Source organism: Panicum hallii, chromosome 6, assembly GCF_002211085.1.
Source record: "Panicum hallii strain FIL2 chromosome 6, PHallii_v3.1, whole genome shotgun sequence".
NCBI classification, from domain to species: Eukaryota; Viridiplantae; Streptophyta; class Magnoliopsida; order Poales; family Poaceae; genus Panicum; species Panicum hallii.
In genome coordinates, this window is record NC_038047.1 from 42,726,621 (window position 1) to 42,742,362 (window position 15,742).

At 50.1% G+C, this 15,742-nt stretch overlaps 1 protein-coding gene across 1 annotated transcript; it reads left to right on the forward strand.

Moving 5' to 3' along the window:
- Positions 1 to 10,362: 10,362 nt before the first annotated feature.
- Positions 10,363 to 14,253, forward strand: LOC112898353 (BTB/POZ and MATH domain-containing protein 1-like). The gene is given in 3 exon segments (XM_025966686.1): positions 10,363 to 10,974; positions 10,977 to 11,228; positions 13,661 to 14,253. Coding segments are annotated over 3 exon segments (1,017 nt in total). The 3' UTR covers positions 13,814 to 14,253.
- The last annotated feature ends 1,489 nt before the right edge of the window (positions 14,254 to 15,742 follow it).

Consider the following 15,742-nt stretch of genomic DNA (forward strand, 5'->3'; position numbering starts at 1 on the left):
CCCCAGCTGCCTAATCACGTCTACAAGCTTCATAAGGCGCTCTACGGGCTTAAGCAAGCTCCTAGAGCATGGTATGAATGCCTTAAGGACTTCCTCTTAAGGAAAGGCTTTGAGATAGGCAAAGCCGATCCTACTCTTTTCACTCGCAAAGTTGACAAAGAAATTTTTGTGTGCCAAATATATGTCGATGACATTATATTTGGTTCTACTAATCAATCTTGGTGCGAGGATTTTAGTAGGATCATGACAAAGAGATTCGAGATGTCCATGATGGGGGAGTTGACATTCTTTCTTGGCTTTCAAATCAAGCAACTCAAGGAAGGAACCTTTATTTGTCAAACCAAGTATACCAAGGATATGTTGAAAAAGTTTGACATGGAGAATGCCAAGCCTATCAAGACACCCATGCCGACTAATGGACATCTCGATCTAAATGAGGATGGCAAGGCCGTAGATCAAAAGGTATATCGCTCCATGATTGGATCTCTTCTTTACCTTTGTGCATCTAGGCCCGATATCATGCTTAGTGTGTGCATGTGTGCAAGGTTTCAAGCTAATCCTAAGGAATGTCATCTTATGGCTGTTAAGAGAATTCTAAGATATTTAGTTTTCACTCCGTACCTTGGCTTGTGGTATCCCAAGGGCTCCACTTTCAATCTACTTGGCTACTCCGATTCGGATTATGCCGGTTGCAAGGTAGATAGGAAGAGTACATCGGGGACGTGTCAATTTCTCGGCCGGTCCCTTGTGTCTTGGAGTTCCAAGAAACAAAATTCCGTTGCCTTATCCACTGCCGAAGCCGAATATGTTGCTGCAGGTGCTTGTTGTGCACAATTACTTTGGATGAAATCCACCTTGAGAGACTTTGGTTGTAAGTTTAGCAAGATTCCACTCTTGTGTGACAACGAGAGTGCAATCAAGCTAGCTAACAACCCCGTTAACCACTCAAGAACCAAACATATTGACATAAGGCACCATTTCTTGAGAGACCATGAAGCCAAAGGAGATATCGTTTTAAGTCATGTGAGCACCGATAAACAACTAGCCGATATCTTCACTAAACCACTTGATGAGCAAAGGTTTTGTACCTTGAGGAGTGAGCTAAATATTTTGGATTCTCGTAACTTAGTTTGAGATCATGCACATGTTTGAGTGATATAGAGAAATTGTTTTGAAATATCTACTAGAACTGGTAGGAGTGTGACTTTCAACATAATTTGAATCTTTTCTTACTTGCTTGAGACTATTGTTCCCATTGCTGATTGCTGGCTAGTCTCAAGTTAAGTAAGCCTCTCACATCACTAGATCTCTCTTATCAAAATTCAATCCTATCCTCATTAGAATCCATCTCAGTGTTAGGGGGAGCCGGATTCTCCGGATCATGGACCGGATACTCCGGATATCCGGATACTCCGGACATACGTCCGGATACTCCGGATGGTAAAACTTTCTTATATATACCGCCGGGGGGGTCGGTCAAAACGGTTCTATCTCCTATTTCTCACCTCCACCGCGCCTCACCTCCTCTTCCTGCCTCTCACTCGCCCAAGGGGCGATTTCCACCATATTTTCCCGTAAGATTTGCGAATCGTTGAAGGGAGTGCTCTCTCTCGTCCGGAATCTCCGGAGAAAACTTTGGATTTGAAGTTTCCCGCGTTTTCCTCTTCATTAAGGTATTTAAACTTCAAATCGCTCGATCTCTCAATGTAGTGGTCAAAACTAGATATCCTTTGGGGCATTATCTTCTATCATGTGCAGCAGCTTGTGCCCCAAATTTCATTCAAATCCCATGGTCACATTTCTAGATTTCATGAAAGTAGGGTTTCCATGTCGATGCCCGGAGACTCCGGATATTCAGTCCGGATACTCCGGACAGTCCGGAGTATCCGGATATATATCCGGACTCTCCGGACTCTTAGTGTCTTAGCCTCCGTGTCTCGTTCCTATTGTCTCTAGATTGCTCCTAATCGGTATATCCTATGTTCAGGCTATGGGACGTGAGCGTGCACAGGCTTCTTCCGGTCAGCGACGGCAAAAACGCCGTCATGATCCTCAAATCCAAGAGGAGGAAGTTTCTCCTCCTAGTCCTCCTCCACGAGAACTTCGTTCTCGTCACCGTCCGGGCAAAGAGCCTGTAGGGAGCAGCTCACAAGCCCGTCCACCTCGCCAAGCTCCTTACATGATGCCGAGTATGGCAGCGCCTCCTCCTTCTCGAGCTAATCCATCGAGACGGGGAATTGCTTGGGAAATCTGCCCTCGCACCCCTACACGTCTTCAAGTTGAATATCCACAAGATCAACGTACATATCCAAGGTGCCCAAAGCTTCACCGTCCTCAAATTCTCACCGAGTTCACTGTTTCAATGGGACGGAACTATTTCAAGCAGACTGTGGCTCTTACGGATGCACGCAAGGAGGATGTTTACAAGTATGAGAAGGCTGAAAACTTGGAAAGGAGATTTTGGTGTCAGCTGCATCAAGATTTCTACTCCTCCGTTGTCATGCGCAAGGGCAAAGCTCCCATTGTTCCTTGCAAGTATGTTGATTGGGATTATTTTGAGAGGATGAATGATCCATTCTTTAATCAAGCTATTGCCAAGTGCAAGGAATTCGGTCTTTATGACATCATGGGTTTTCGGTATGATTGGAATGAGGAGATTCTTGCTCAGTTTCACTCCTCTCTATATTATGATGCAAGGCAAGTTGCCTTCTTTTGGACTACTGAGGGAGTGAAGTATGGAGTCGATTACATGACATTCTCTAGACTCCTTGGACTTGGCTCAGAGGATGAGAAGAGGGATCCCATTCATGTGGAACATCAGTTAAAGCCAAGTCAATTACCGGCTCTTTTCTACAATCCTATTCTAGCGGAAGCCGGCAATGCAAGCACTCTTCAACCATTCTACTACACCATGAATCAATTCTTTCGTGCCACCATTGATGCTAAGGATGGTGATGCCACTGCTCTTAGGTACTTTGCTTGCAACCTCCTTGCCCGTGTCATGCCCGGTGGGCGACGTTTCTCTATTATGGATTTCATTTGGAATGAGTTAAGGAGGACGATGAATGATCCCCAAAAGTTTCTACCATCTGCTCCTTACATTATGTATATGATTGAGAGGGTCACCAAGGTCACCTTTCCCAAGGATTGCAAACACGCTGCCCTACATCTTCGTCCTCGATCCGGTGATGCACCACATGCCCCTCCTCTTCATGCCGGTGCAACAAGGAACCCAAGGTTTGATCCAGCTCCATCTTATGCGGGTCCATCTTCCTCTCGTCGTGGTCATCATGATTCATTCATCAAGAGAGCTCTTAAGAGCATATTCTGCATGTGCAAGACTGCAACTCACGAGATTAATGAAAACCGCCGTGACATTATTGAGATTAAGAGTCACTTGGGGCTCCCGGCGGATCCATATCATGAGTTGCCCGAGTTTGATGACCCATTTGCCGAATGGGATGCTGCGGATGAGGCCGCCACTGTTGCTGCTCATGCTCCTCTTCCTCGCCCACGTCAGCGTACCCGTGCCCCTACACGATCCCGTCGCTCTCCTCCTCGTGGCCAAGAGATTTTTGATGAAGAGGAAGAGACCGAGGAAGAAGCACCTCCAAACTACCGCGAGATCCCCGATTCGGATGAAGATGAGGATACCTCCGATGAGGATGCCCAAGATGATGATGAGTAGAAGACTTTCTTGCCATTTTTCATTTCCTTTTTGGCACTTGATGACAAAGGGGGAGTGAAAATGTCATTTATGTACTCATTTGGGCTATGTATCAACTTTATGCGTTTCTTTTGAACAATTATTCATGTAAGGACCATGTGGTGTGAGGAACTTTGTAATGTGTGCCACTCTGTGATTTACTAGTTTGCAGTTTGTTTTTAAGGATGAGCTGATAGTGTGATCTTAATTTGATTATGATGCAAGTTTATTGTTTCTGAGTTCTGACCTGATGGTCCGGATATTCCGGATATTATTCCGGATACTCCGGACACATGGTCCGGAGTCTCCGGATTGAAACCCGGAGTCTCCGGATTGCCTTGATCAAAGACTAGTGATTCTTGATTATATGACATGTCTTTTGCATCACACACTCTTCAGCACACACATGCTCACCCCACTGTAGAATGTATAAAGAGCTTCCATATCTTTTTCTATATATGCCAATCTTGACTTTAGAGAAGTAAATTTGAAACTCAAATTCATGGCATACATTAAGGGGAGCTCTTTACATGCTTAAGATTACATTTTTATGGTTATCAAATGAGATACATGTGAGTTGTCATCAATCACCAAAAAGGGGGAGATTGAAAGATATCTAGGCCCCTAAGTGGGTTTTGGTGATATATGACAAAGCACATGTATATTTAATCGTGTCATTAAGCATGTGTGCAGGTGCTAATGGTGATTGAGCAAAGCTTTAGAGAAGCGTGAGCCCTCAAAAAGGATATGAAAAGCGGCGTCCTCAAGAGTTTTTAAAGATTAGATTTTATGATTGAAAATTGAGTATAGGAAACGCCGTACTATCAAGGGGAACTGTGATCCACTAGTGTAGACATGGTAGTTGTGCTCAAGAGAACCCACAAAAATCATAAGAAACCATCTCAACACTCAAAAAGGGACTTAAATGTGAAATTCTGTGACAAACCCGGAGTGTCCGGGTACTAGTCCGGAATGTCCGGACAGAAGGGCCGGAGTATCCGGACGTATACCCGGAGTGTCCGGGTTACTGTTACCGGTCTGCAAAACAAGTTTGGTCCGGAGTCTCCGGACCCTTATGTCCGGAGTATCCAGACATATACCCGGAGTTTCCGGGTACCGCTCTCCCAACGGCTAGTTTCTGGGAGAGGGGGTATAAATACCTCCATACCCCTTCTCACTCTCTCTCTCTTGCTCATTTTGACGACCAGACTTTCAGAAAGCCTAAAGAGAGCCCTCTCACTCCCCATTTGCTTCATTCTTGAGTGATTTCCGTTGGGGTTTGAAGTGAGATTGTTGCAAGAGCTAAGATTGTGCAAGTAAGCTTTGATTTCATCTCTTGAGCACATCAATCCAAGTCTAGCTCGTGGTTTCTAGTTTATTACTCTTGGAGCTTCGTGCTCCTAGACGGCTAGGCATCGCTTGTGATTGCGTGATTGATTTGTGAGCATCACAGCTGGTTTGTAACCTTCCTTCCTCTCCGAGGATCTCATAGTAAGTGTCCCTAGGGTTTGAGCGTTGGTCTCACCTTTAGGAGAGGAGATTAGGAGTTCTTGAGCACCGTCTCTTGAATTCTTCCTCAACGGAGACGTAGCTCCTTTGGGAGTGAACTTCGGGAAACAAATTCTGTGTCAATCTCGTACTTCTACCTTATACTTGTGATTATTTGCTTGTGAGACTAACCTTTTAGGGTTTGAGGCCGATCTACTTTTGTACAAGTCTCACGAGAAAGAAAACTGGTGAGAAATACTCCAGAGGTATCCCTAGTCCCTCTAAATTTACCTGATTCAATTTACAGCATCTACAACAGTGATTAGTAGCACGTTTTTCATACCCGGATTGTCCGGACAATATATCCGGAAACTCCGGACTCTATATCCGGAGTATCCGGACATATATCCGGAATATCCGGATACCTGTGTTGCTAACCGTGTTCAAAGTGTTTTAAGTTTCAGATTAGCCTATTCACCCCCCCTCTAGGCATCTTGAGGTCCTTTCAACATCCAGTGTTTCACGTCTCGCAATTAAGGAGATGTTTGAGAGTACCCGAGGGAGAACACGTGCCGGTAGAAACAATAGACCTGCAACCGGATCTGCGATACCAGGAAGTACCGGTCAAAATTCTGGACACTGTCACTAGGAGGACAAGAAACTCCGAAGTACGGATATGTAGAGTTCAATGGAGCAGACACGGAGTAGAAGAAGCAACATGGGAACGCGAAGAGGCGCTAAAGAAGGAGTTTCCCCATCTATTTAGGAGCCAGCCGAATCTCGAGGACGAGATTCATTTAAGTGGGGTAGGTTTGTGACACCCTGAAAAATTCACTTAATTAAATCATGCGCAAAAGTGATTCGTGAAAACGGCTCGATGTCAAAACCCTAAACGCTGTCCCGTTCCGCATCGCTCGCTGACTTGCCGCTCACGCGCGACCGGCCGCCGCGATTAGCGCCGGCGCTCCTCGTGCAGCGCGCGAACCCCGCGCGCGCGTGGCCGACCGGCCGCGGTCACCGCCGCGACCGGCGCCGACACGCCCCCCCCCCCCTCTCTCTCTCTCTTTCTCCTTTTCTTTCTCTCTCCCATTTCCTTCCTTTTCTTTCCTTTTCTTTTTTCTCTCTTCCCTTTCTTTCTTCTCTCCTTTCCCTCCTCCTTTTCTTTTTCCTTCCCCTCTCCCCTGCTCCTCTGCTCCCGAGCGCCACCCCTGCCCTTGCGTGCGCGCCAGCCCTCCTCCCTCGCGCACGCACGCGCCAGCCCCCCCTGCGTCACGCACGCGCGCGTGCCCGTGCGCGCCGCGCACCCCTGCCGCGCCGCGCGCAGGCCCCTGCCGGCCGTGTCACGACGCGCGCGCACGCGCGGCGCGTGGCCGAGCGCCGCGCCGCGCCGCCCGTCGCCCGTGTCCTCGCCCTGGCCCGCGCCGTACCGCGCTGTTCGCGCACGCGCGCGCCCGCCCCGGAACGCGGCCGCGCCGCCCGTCGTCAAGCAGCGCCGCCCGCCGCTGCCGCGCCCTTCCCCGCGCGCGCGCCCGCCCTGTGCTCGCACAGCGCCCCCCCCCCACGTGCCCTCGGCACCTGCACGCCGCGCCACGACAAGAGCAAGCGGACGAACGCCATTACGGCGCCCCGCACCGCTCGCCGGCTCCCCCTCACCGGCCACCGTTGCTCACTGCCTCGGCCGCCTATAAAAGGGGCCGAGGGGCACCCCCATCTCCCCACCACCGCCGCCGCACACCTGGCCTTCCCCCTCCTAGCCCTCAACGCTGCCGCGCCGAGCCCCTGCGTCCGCCGCCGCCGGCCTTCGTCGTCCCGCCTGCACACGCCATCCCGGCCCGAGGTGAGGCCGGGGATGGGATCCCCACGCGCCCCTCTCCCTTTTTCCCCACTCCCGGGCCGCCGCCGTGCCCTGGCCGGCCGGATCGGGCCGCCGCCGGCGCCCTGTCTCCCCCTCCTCTGTTTTGCACGGGGGAGAGGAAGGAGAAGGGCGTTTTGCCCATAGCCCCCCCCTCTCTTCCTGTATTTCCCAAGAGGACCCCTTTCCCCCTTTAGTTACTTCTTTTGCTAAGGAAACCTCACTCTTTTTATTATTTCAAACCAAGTCCCTCCACCACGTAAATCTAATTACACTCGACATCCTTTAACGTGTCCTGCGTATTTCTAGAAATTGCAAATAGGCCCTTGTCCCCTCCAGATATTTACGAATAAATCCCTGGAGCCCTGTTTAACCACCCGAATCCTTTTTAGCTCGTCATTTTATGTGCGAAACGACCTCCGATCGACCCGAAACTTTACCACACCCTTTCTAGTATAGTTTTAGCCATGCCATTAAGAAACCACCCAGAGATACCACCCCAAACTCCGTAACTAAATTATTTCCGATTCAAGCTTAACGATGAAAGCTTTTAGTTCTTTCGCTTGATGGTATGTCTGTCTGTTTGCGTCGTAGGACACGGAGTGAACGAAGGAGTTCCCGACTGCGACCAAGCACCCGAGGACCAGTTTTGCGACCCCGGACCCGAGGGACAGTACTTCGATCAGGACCTCCCGCAAGGGTTTGACGATGGCAAGTTCAACTCCGCCCTTTGATGCATGTTTCTGTCCTAGTTTTTATGAACACAACCCAGTGGCCTGTTTTATAAAATTGCATGGTTTTGCGTGCTGAAAACATGGTAGGATAGCCACCCTTGTTTGAGATAACCCTACCTTGACCACCTGATTTTATAAAGAAAATGTGTGTGTGTGGGAAGGGATACAATGTGGTTTTGAAAGACGAGTTAGACGGGATGGATGGCATTTCTGTGTGAATTGCCGTTGGTGTGCTCGTACCTGTGTGGTTGAGCGTGGAAGGGAGATATCCATCTTGTCACCCCTAAGGACCGAGTTGGTGTGACATCTCACCTAGCTTCCTGTCGTGCAAACCACTTGACCGTTGTATGGGCAACGGCTTAGCATAAATCCCACTAGTTAGCCTGATAGTCATCAGGAGAGCTGAGAGCAACGGGTGATCAAGGAGAAGGGATAAGCTCTGTGTGACTTATGCCCTGGTTAAACCTCGGTGGTAGGTTGAATGACCCCTTGATGGATCCTGTGGTGGCTAGTCAGGCCTAGCTAAGGTGGGTAATGGCTTTGTTGGGATCTGCACCGGCACTAAGGTGTCCGTGCTGTGGTACCCCACCTGTGGGTAAAGTTGCACACCTCTGCAGAGTTAAAAATCTATTCGAATAGCCGTGCCCACGGTATTGGGCAGGTTATGGTGTGGTCACATAACTAGTGTTTCTCTGGGAATGGATGGGCTGGTGTGAGTTGTTTGGAAAGTGTCCGGCAGTTGTGCCGTGTGCTACGGCGGACGGGGAGTCCGGTAGCAGTTTAAAACTTGGATCCTGTGTGGATCAACATCGTGTGCTCCTTGGTATTGGAAAACTTGTTTTGAAAATGTTTTCAAAAGGAACCCTTGCATATAACCGAGTTTTCCGCAAACAAACCCTAACCGTACCCTTGGATCGTCCTTTGCATTAATTTCTGTTATACCCCCTCCGTGGGTGTGATTGGACTTGCTGAGTACGTTTGTACTCACCCCATTACTATTTTTACAGCGGAAGACCCAGACTACGTCCCCGAAGACAACGAGTAGGGTTTCGTCCTGCACCCAGTCTTGCCTGTGGTTGAGGCCACCGTTGGATTCCGTATGGCGCAAGACTCTGATGATCCTTTGTTCGTAGCTAGTGTAGTTGTGTGGGTTTTGGCTGTAATCCTCGCGATAGTGGCGCTTCACTGCCCATTACCGCGTAGAGTTGTACGGTGATGTACCATCTGATGTAATAAAAGTGTTATCAGCCTCCTGGGACTGATAAAGCAACACTTTTAAGTCTTCCCTGATGGGGGGACGCTTCATCCGGTGCCGCCACGTGCCGCCCCTGCGGAGGGAGCGGAGCTGGCCCTGCCACGTGCGTGTGGTAGGAGGCCCTTCGCGGGTCTCCAGCCCACCTACCAGCATTTAATGCGGTAGCTGGGCCGAGCGCCCCCAAGTCAAAAAGCATGGCCTGCCACTGACACACGGGGTAGGTAGGCTGACACCACGGTAACCCCGCCTGTTTCCAAGGCGGCGCGTCGTGTCATCGTGTACTGTGCGCCAGCGGCGTGCAGTCCCGTCACAGCGCCGCGCGTGGCGTAATGATGGGCTGTAACAAGAGAGCCGAGGCGTGCGCTACCACAGTGCGCGCGGAGGCAACGGTGCGGCGGGTCAGTACTGCCCCCACGCCTGTCAGAGTCGCACCCAACAGTGGCAGCACAGCACCACTGTTGGGTAACACTGACAGCGGTCACTGTGCCTGCAGGACAGCACACGACCGTATCCGGGTTGTGGATACGCACGTTGTCTTCTCAACCGTGAGGGCTGCGACAAGGGGCTGGAGAAGGAGATCTCCATATCACATAGAGTAGGTCCCTGTTGGCCGGGCCCACTTGTCGGGGTCCCGCATAGTGTAAGCACCTCTCTTGAACTATAAAAGGGAGTGTGTACTCGTTAGAGGACAAGTTTTACACACACAAGCTCACGCTGCTCTCCATTCAGGCTTACACAGTCAATACAACACCAAAGTGGACGTAGGGTATTACGCTCCGGCGGCCCGAACCACTCTAAATCCTCGCGTCCTTCCTGCGTTCATCCGCATATCGATCGAGCGCTCCTAAATCTCCTCCAAACCCATCCTTAACTAGGATTAGGCGGGTGCTTTCCGCCACCCGGCTGGAGAATTCCTCCGACAGGTGCCCATGCTACGTTGTTTAGGGTCTACACTACGTTGATTTAGTTGTATCGGTTCTTTTAATTGCGTCGTTGAGCGAACGACACCACTAAAATCTACTGACAACTCGATAGTTAGCGCTGCTAAATCTCGCAAAAGCCACTTTAGCACTCGTAAAACCTCTTTAGCGGACGTAACGGATAAATATTGCATAGCGTAGCAGTAGATCTCCTAAAAGGCTAATAGTGAAGCTATAGCGGGCTATTTAAAATATTGGTAAATACTAAATATTCTAATGCTCATTTCACACAATCAGTAATATCTATTTGCTATTCGTTAGCGTCAACAAGTTTGGGCAAATGGCATTTGCTATTACCGAATGCTAAATTACTTGCAGATTATTCAGTTAGCAAGAGGAGCCATCTGATGGGGCTAGAGGTGCAGGCCACTATGTTGGGTTCCACCTTAGTTGAGTTCAAAGTGGGCTATCAGCACAGCAAGCACCTTGATATTGGCGATGCGGTCCACTCTGAAACCATCTATGCCGGTGGGCACATGTGGAGAATGAACTGCTACTCTTCTGGGGTCAGGGAGAGAGACATGGGCCAACATGTCTCTTTATTCCTTGAGCTTCTTAACAAATCCTCAAGTGTTGAGGCCATCTTCGGGGCCTGGTTGAAAGGAAACGGCAGACAGAATTCCACCTCAGCAAAAAGGACTCTAGCTTATGTATTCAATGAAGAGGAAGACGAACTAGACGAACAGGGTTGGCATCGGTTCTGTTCCCAAACTGAAATAGAGGATTATCATGTAACAGAGGGATACATCACGTTTGTATGCGCCATCATGGTGGTAAGTGGGAACTCTATTTCCGTGCCGCCTTCAGACCTTGGAGAACATCTTGGGAGACTATTGAATGGGACGGATGTGTCTTTCAACGTTGATGGCGAGACATTCCACGCACATCGTGCGGTGCTTGCTGCACGTTCACCAGTCTTCCATGTCGGGCTCCTCGGATCCATGGCTGAGGCTACAATGCCAGCCATCACCCTACATGACCAGCCATCACCCTACATGACATTGCCCCTGCAGTTTTCAGAGTCATGCTTCGGTTCATGTACACTGACACGTTGCCCGGAGATGACGAACTCGGGACCTCTCCCTTCGAGACGATGCAGCATCTACTAGCCGCGGCTGACCGGTGTGCCTTGGACCGGCTGAAGCTCCTGTGTGCACAGAGACTGTGGGACAAGGTGTCTGTCGATACCGTTGCTGCTACCTTAGCTTGTGCTGTGAGATCAACAGTGGTCATCTTGGATAACGAGTGATTGATAACGTGATGTGAATTTGATGTATGTCGTGATGTGCATGCGTAGGATGCGACGTGGCGGTCGACGGTATATGGTGAACGTCAAAAAGGTTCGTACCGATGGACCAGGACGGTTCGCACCGATGGATCAGGGCAGTGAAAAATGAACATGAATAAGCTTGGACTGAGAAATCGGAGGAGTTCGGATGGGATTATGGGCGGTCCACGTAGTGCACGGAAAAGCAAGAGTATATGGATGTGATGAAGACGGTGTCGACCAAGTCAGGGAAGAAGGCGATGGCAAGTTCGTTGCCCGTGCTGCGGGAGCGAAAGATCTTGAAGACGTCGTGGCACTTAGCGGGAGGTCGGACACACGTCGACATCGAGGGTTTGACCGGTTTGACCTCGAAATCGGGGCTGAGTCACGCCTTGCGGGGCGTGCAAGAGGGTTTGATCGGTTTGGCCTCAAAACCGGAGGCGCTCCGGTGCGGCCAGATGGTGGAGATGGAGGGCACGTGGCGCCATCATGTAGCTTGCGTCGAGGCGAAGCAGAGTCGTGAAGGCGGCGTATCCGTCCGTGTCCCGATAAAATATTGGATGATTTTATCCTAAGAGGTATTTGGATTGTGTGCTTCGTGTAAAACCGTTTTGATCTTTTGACGTGCGCCTAGTTTGGAGAAGCTATCTTTTTGGGAAATTCTCTTATTTGTTTGTTTGTTTATGAGAGAGATTTGTCAGGGTTCAGAGAGAAAGATATATAGAAAGTGGGCTGGTTTGGAGAAACTATCTCTTTAAAAGGTTCTCTCCTTTGTCTGTGAGAGAGATTCGTTAGGATTTGAGGGAGGAAAAGAGAAGTGGCTATTTGTTCGAGCTTTTTGCCATCCATACTTTGATCAGGCCAGGAGTGGTTTGTAATCGGACCTCATGAAGTAATCAAACATCAATCTCGTGCATCTTTTGTGCATCCCGAGCGTTTTCCCTTTTATGCATTTTCGGGTGAATTTCGGGTGAATTTTCGTTCATCGTATTTGGCTGCATTTTGGGTCGGATTTCTTGAGGGATTTCGGTGCTAGGACATGTATGAGCAAGTCTAGGATGATCCCATCAAATCCCGCACCGAGCACCTCGAATTTCTTGTTCTCCCAAAGTTCCTCTTTTTCTAGGGTTCTCGGGATTTTATAAAATTGGAGTTAAAGGCTTGATTTTCTTGAGTGTTTTCGGTTGGAGTGAATTTCACACGATCTAGTGAGGCTGCAGTTCAAATCTCGTCTCAATCCGCTGTGCTTTGAAAGAGTAATTTGAAATTCAAGTTTCGGAAGTTCTTATGCTCGTTCTTTGTTTGCTTCTGTTCTTGCTCCTGCTCGTTCTTTGCTCTTTGTCTTCGTGAGCAGATCGGGCATCAGCACGCAGACGCGGCGCGGGGGAGGGACCTGCGGCGGCGTGCAGAGGCACACGGCGTGCGGCGCTCTCGCGGTCAGCGCCTGCGGGGGCACGCAGGTGGCGGCGCCAGCGGAGCGCTCTCGGCCGGCGGCGCTGCGAGAGCGCAGCGTCCAGCGCTACCAGGCCGCGGGGCGAGGCGGCCCAGCAAGCGAGGACGCACGGCCCGAGAGCAGAGGAGGTGCAGCCCACCAGCAGGCCAAGCAGGCCGGCGCTGGTGCACAGCCCAGGCGGGGCATGCAAGCTGTGCCAGCAGGCCGGCAACGTCAAGCGGCCGGCAGGCCGACAGCAGCAGGCAGCCAGCAGGTGGCCCGTGAGCATCATTGCAGGTGAACAGCTTGGTATATTTCTTCTCAGTTTCAAGACAGCAGCTCGTCACTTGTTTATTTACATGAACTGTGGACACTTGCTGCATGCCGGTTTTGATTGTATTCATTGATTAATCAATAGCTGTTTTGCTTGCTTCTAGTTCCTGCATGTGCTGGCTGAGAGCAATTTAATTGCTTCTCATTTGTCTTTATTGACCGACTGCAGTAGCAAGGTTTATTTCTTTGAGAGTTTGTCATCCTTGTTTAATCCTTGCTGCCTCTCATTAGTTTAATCCTTGCGTGCTTTTCTTGCTTTGTCACTTGCTCGGTAGAGAGTTTTTGGTTGTACATTTCAGCACCAAGATATTTTTCAAACCAGTTAGTGCTTGGTTAAGTGAAGTTTTGTTGGTAGCTTGGCTCGAGTAGATTGCTTTGTGTTGGCTTCCGTTTTGTGTCAAACTTTCGGCGTTGGTTAATATTTGCTTCCGCTTTGTGTCGAGCTCTTCTGAACCGTTCCTAGGGTGGCTTGTCACCTGTGTATCATCCTAGCGGTGTGGGGTAGGGTGGCAATCGGGACATAGGCCTTGTTCTCTCGGATTGGAGAGAATTTTTAAAGGCTTCCATTCACTCCCCCCCTCTCTGATCGCCTGTTTCGGTCCTTCATGCTGAGATGTACAGCTGCTCGGAGTTGAAGAACAAGTGCATTGACTTCTTTGCAGCTGAGAAAAATTTCAAGAAGGCTGTCTTAACTGACGGTTTTCTGCACCTGGGTCAGAAATTCCCATCGATTATTGCTGACCTGCGAGAGAGGGTTGGGGCATGAATCATGCAACAGATCTCCATGTATATATTTAGGCATTCAAGCATAACTCAGTATGGTATTCGGGGTGGCTGGTGTCTCATAGATTGTGAAGCATATTGGAACTTTAAAACCGGATTCTGTAATCCTGGCTGTTTGGACTATTTTCCTTCCAGATGATTCTGATTTTGTGTGGCAAGGTGAAGGATATTGTCAGACAGATCTGGTGCAAAGATACTGAGATTATGCATAAGTAGTAGCATGATTTTATTTTGGGTTCTCTGCTCTCTTTGTCTTTGACGCTTCAAAGATGGGTCATGCTTGAAGCTTCAAAGATGTTTTAACTGGGTTATGCTTGAAGCTTCAAAGATGTTTTTAACTTTTGCTATGCAACTATGAAACACTAAGCTATATAGTCTTGACTCCATGTGCTGTCTGATCTTTCAAACCTGTTGGACGTACTTACATTGTTGTATTGTAATTCTGCACTATTTGCAGACATCCATCTGTATTTCTACTGTCAAAGTCGTTTGGTACTGAAACCCGTGGTGCCGTGAGTTCGTGATGTGCTCAAGGCAGTGTCACACCATAAGTTTCTTCTTGTTTCCGTATAACTGAATTACTGAATCAAGCACTTGCTTAGGGGCAAGAACTTTCTGATTGCCTTCACCAACGGTCCGTAAGATGAGAGCATTTTCTGAACTGCAGCAAGGTATGGTGTGGCTCAGTTTCTCTCTATCGTTGCATATACTGTTTGGGTTTTAAAAAAAAATAGGCAAAAGTTGGGGCATCGAAAAAAAAGTTACGAGACAGACATAGACTAGTTGCTTGAGTCGCTTTTTTTTTTCCGAAAAGTTGCTTGATTCTCAGTGACGTTTGTTTCGTTCATTTGAGAAAAATTTTGTGAACGCAATTGCAGAGTTTGGGATGTCAGAGCAAGTTCTCGTGCACACTAAAAATCGCTTGCAACTTGTCATCAACACATGCATTCACAGATGCAGGTGACTTAGTTAGGTTCTTAAATTACAATCGGATCTTGCAGAGCGGAGATGCTATCTAGGCAGCCTTCTCCTGGGCGACCTGCATGAAACACGTCGCTGCGGCACGGCCCTGCGCCTGTCTTGGTCGGCCTAGCGGCTGCCCTTCGTGCCAGCCGACCCTGACGCCGGCGGCCAGCTGACCAGTGAGAATGTTGAAGCGGCGGCGGACCAGCTCCGCGCCAAGGCGCAATGGGCGGCGACGACGTCCTTGGAGACCGCGGTCGTGTTCGTGCCGGCGCCGCCGTAGAGGGTCGCGATGCGGGCTTGGCGTCAGGTATCAGATCGAGCTCGCGCGGTGAACCATGGGGCCTGCGTTGTCTTCCCGGAGAGGCGGAGACGATGCTTCTTGGCATCCGCGGGGAGGGACGCAACTGAACCGGCCTCGTGGTTGCCGGGCACCGGGCAGCTAGCATGCCGACGAGCGAGCACACGGGCGCTGAATGCAGCAGAACGTTCGCGGAGGGCTTTGGGAGGTCGCGGTGGAGGTCCGGGCACCGTGGTTGCCGTCGACGGTCAGCCAAGTGAGCGCTGGCCAGAGGCGGTCCGATCCAGGGGTGGACGGTATTCCAAACACGGTCCAGGATGGACGGTAAATGAATTACCGTCCACCCCTGGGTTCTCTTTTAGCCGTTAGATCGGAGACGTGCGGCTAAGATTAACGCGGACGAACCTTTCTTCTTCCTGTGGCACTCCGCAGCTTGCATGTCAGGTACTCAGGTGGGTCGCGTCGACGGTGCGCTGCGCTGAGCTCCGGTGACGATGAGCCGCGGCACCGCTCATGATGGCAGAAGCCGGCGGGCGGCCGCAAGAATCTCCACCGACGGCGTAAGCTGGGGGTCGTCTAATCGATCTGATCCGGCGATCGTACGAACGCAATGTTGGGGCCTGGCGCGGATGAACGCCTGACGAGCCG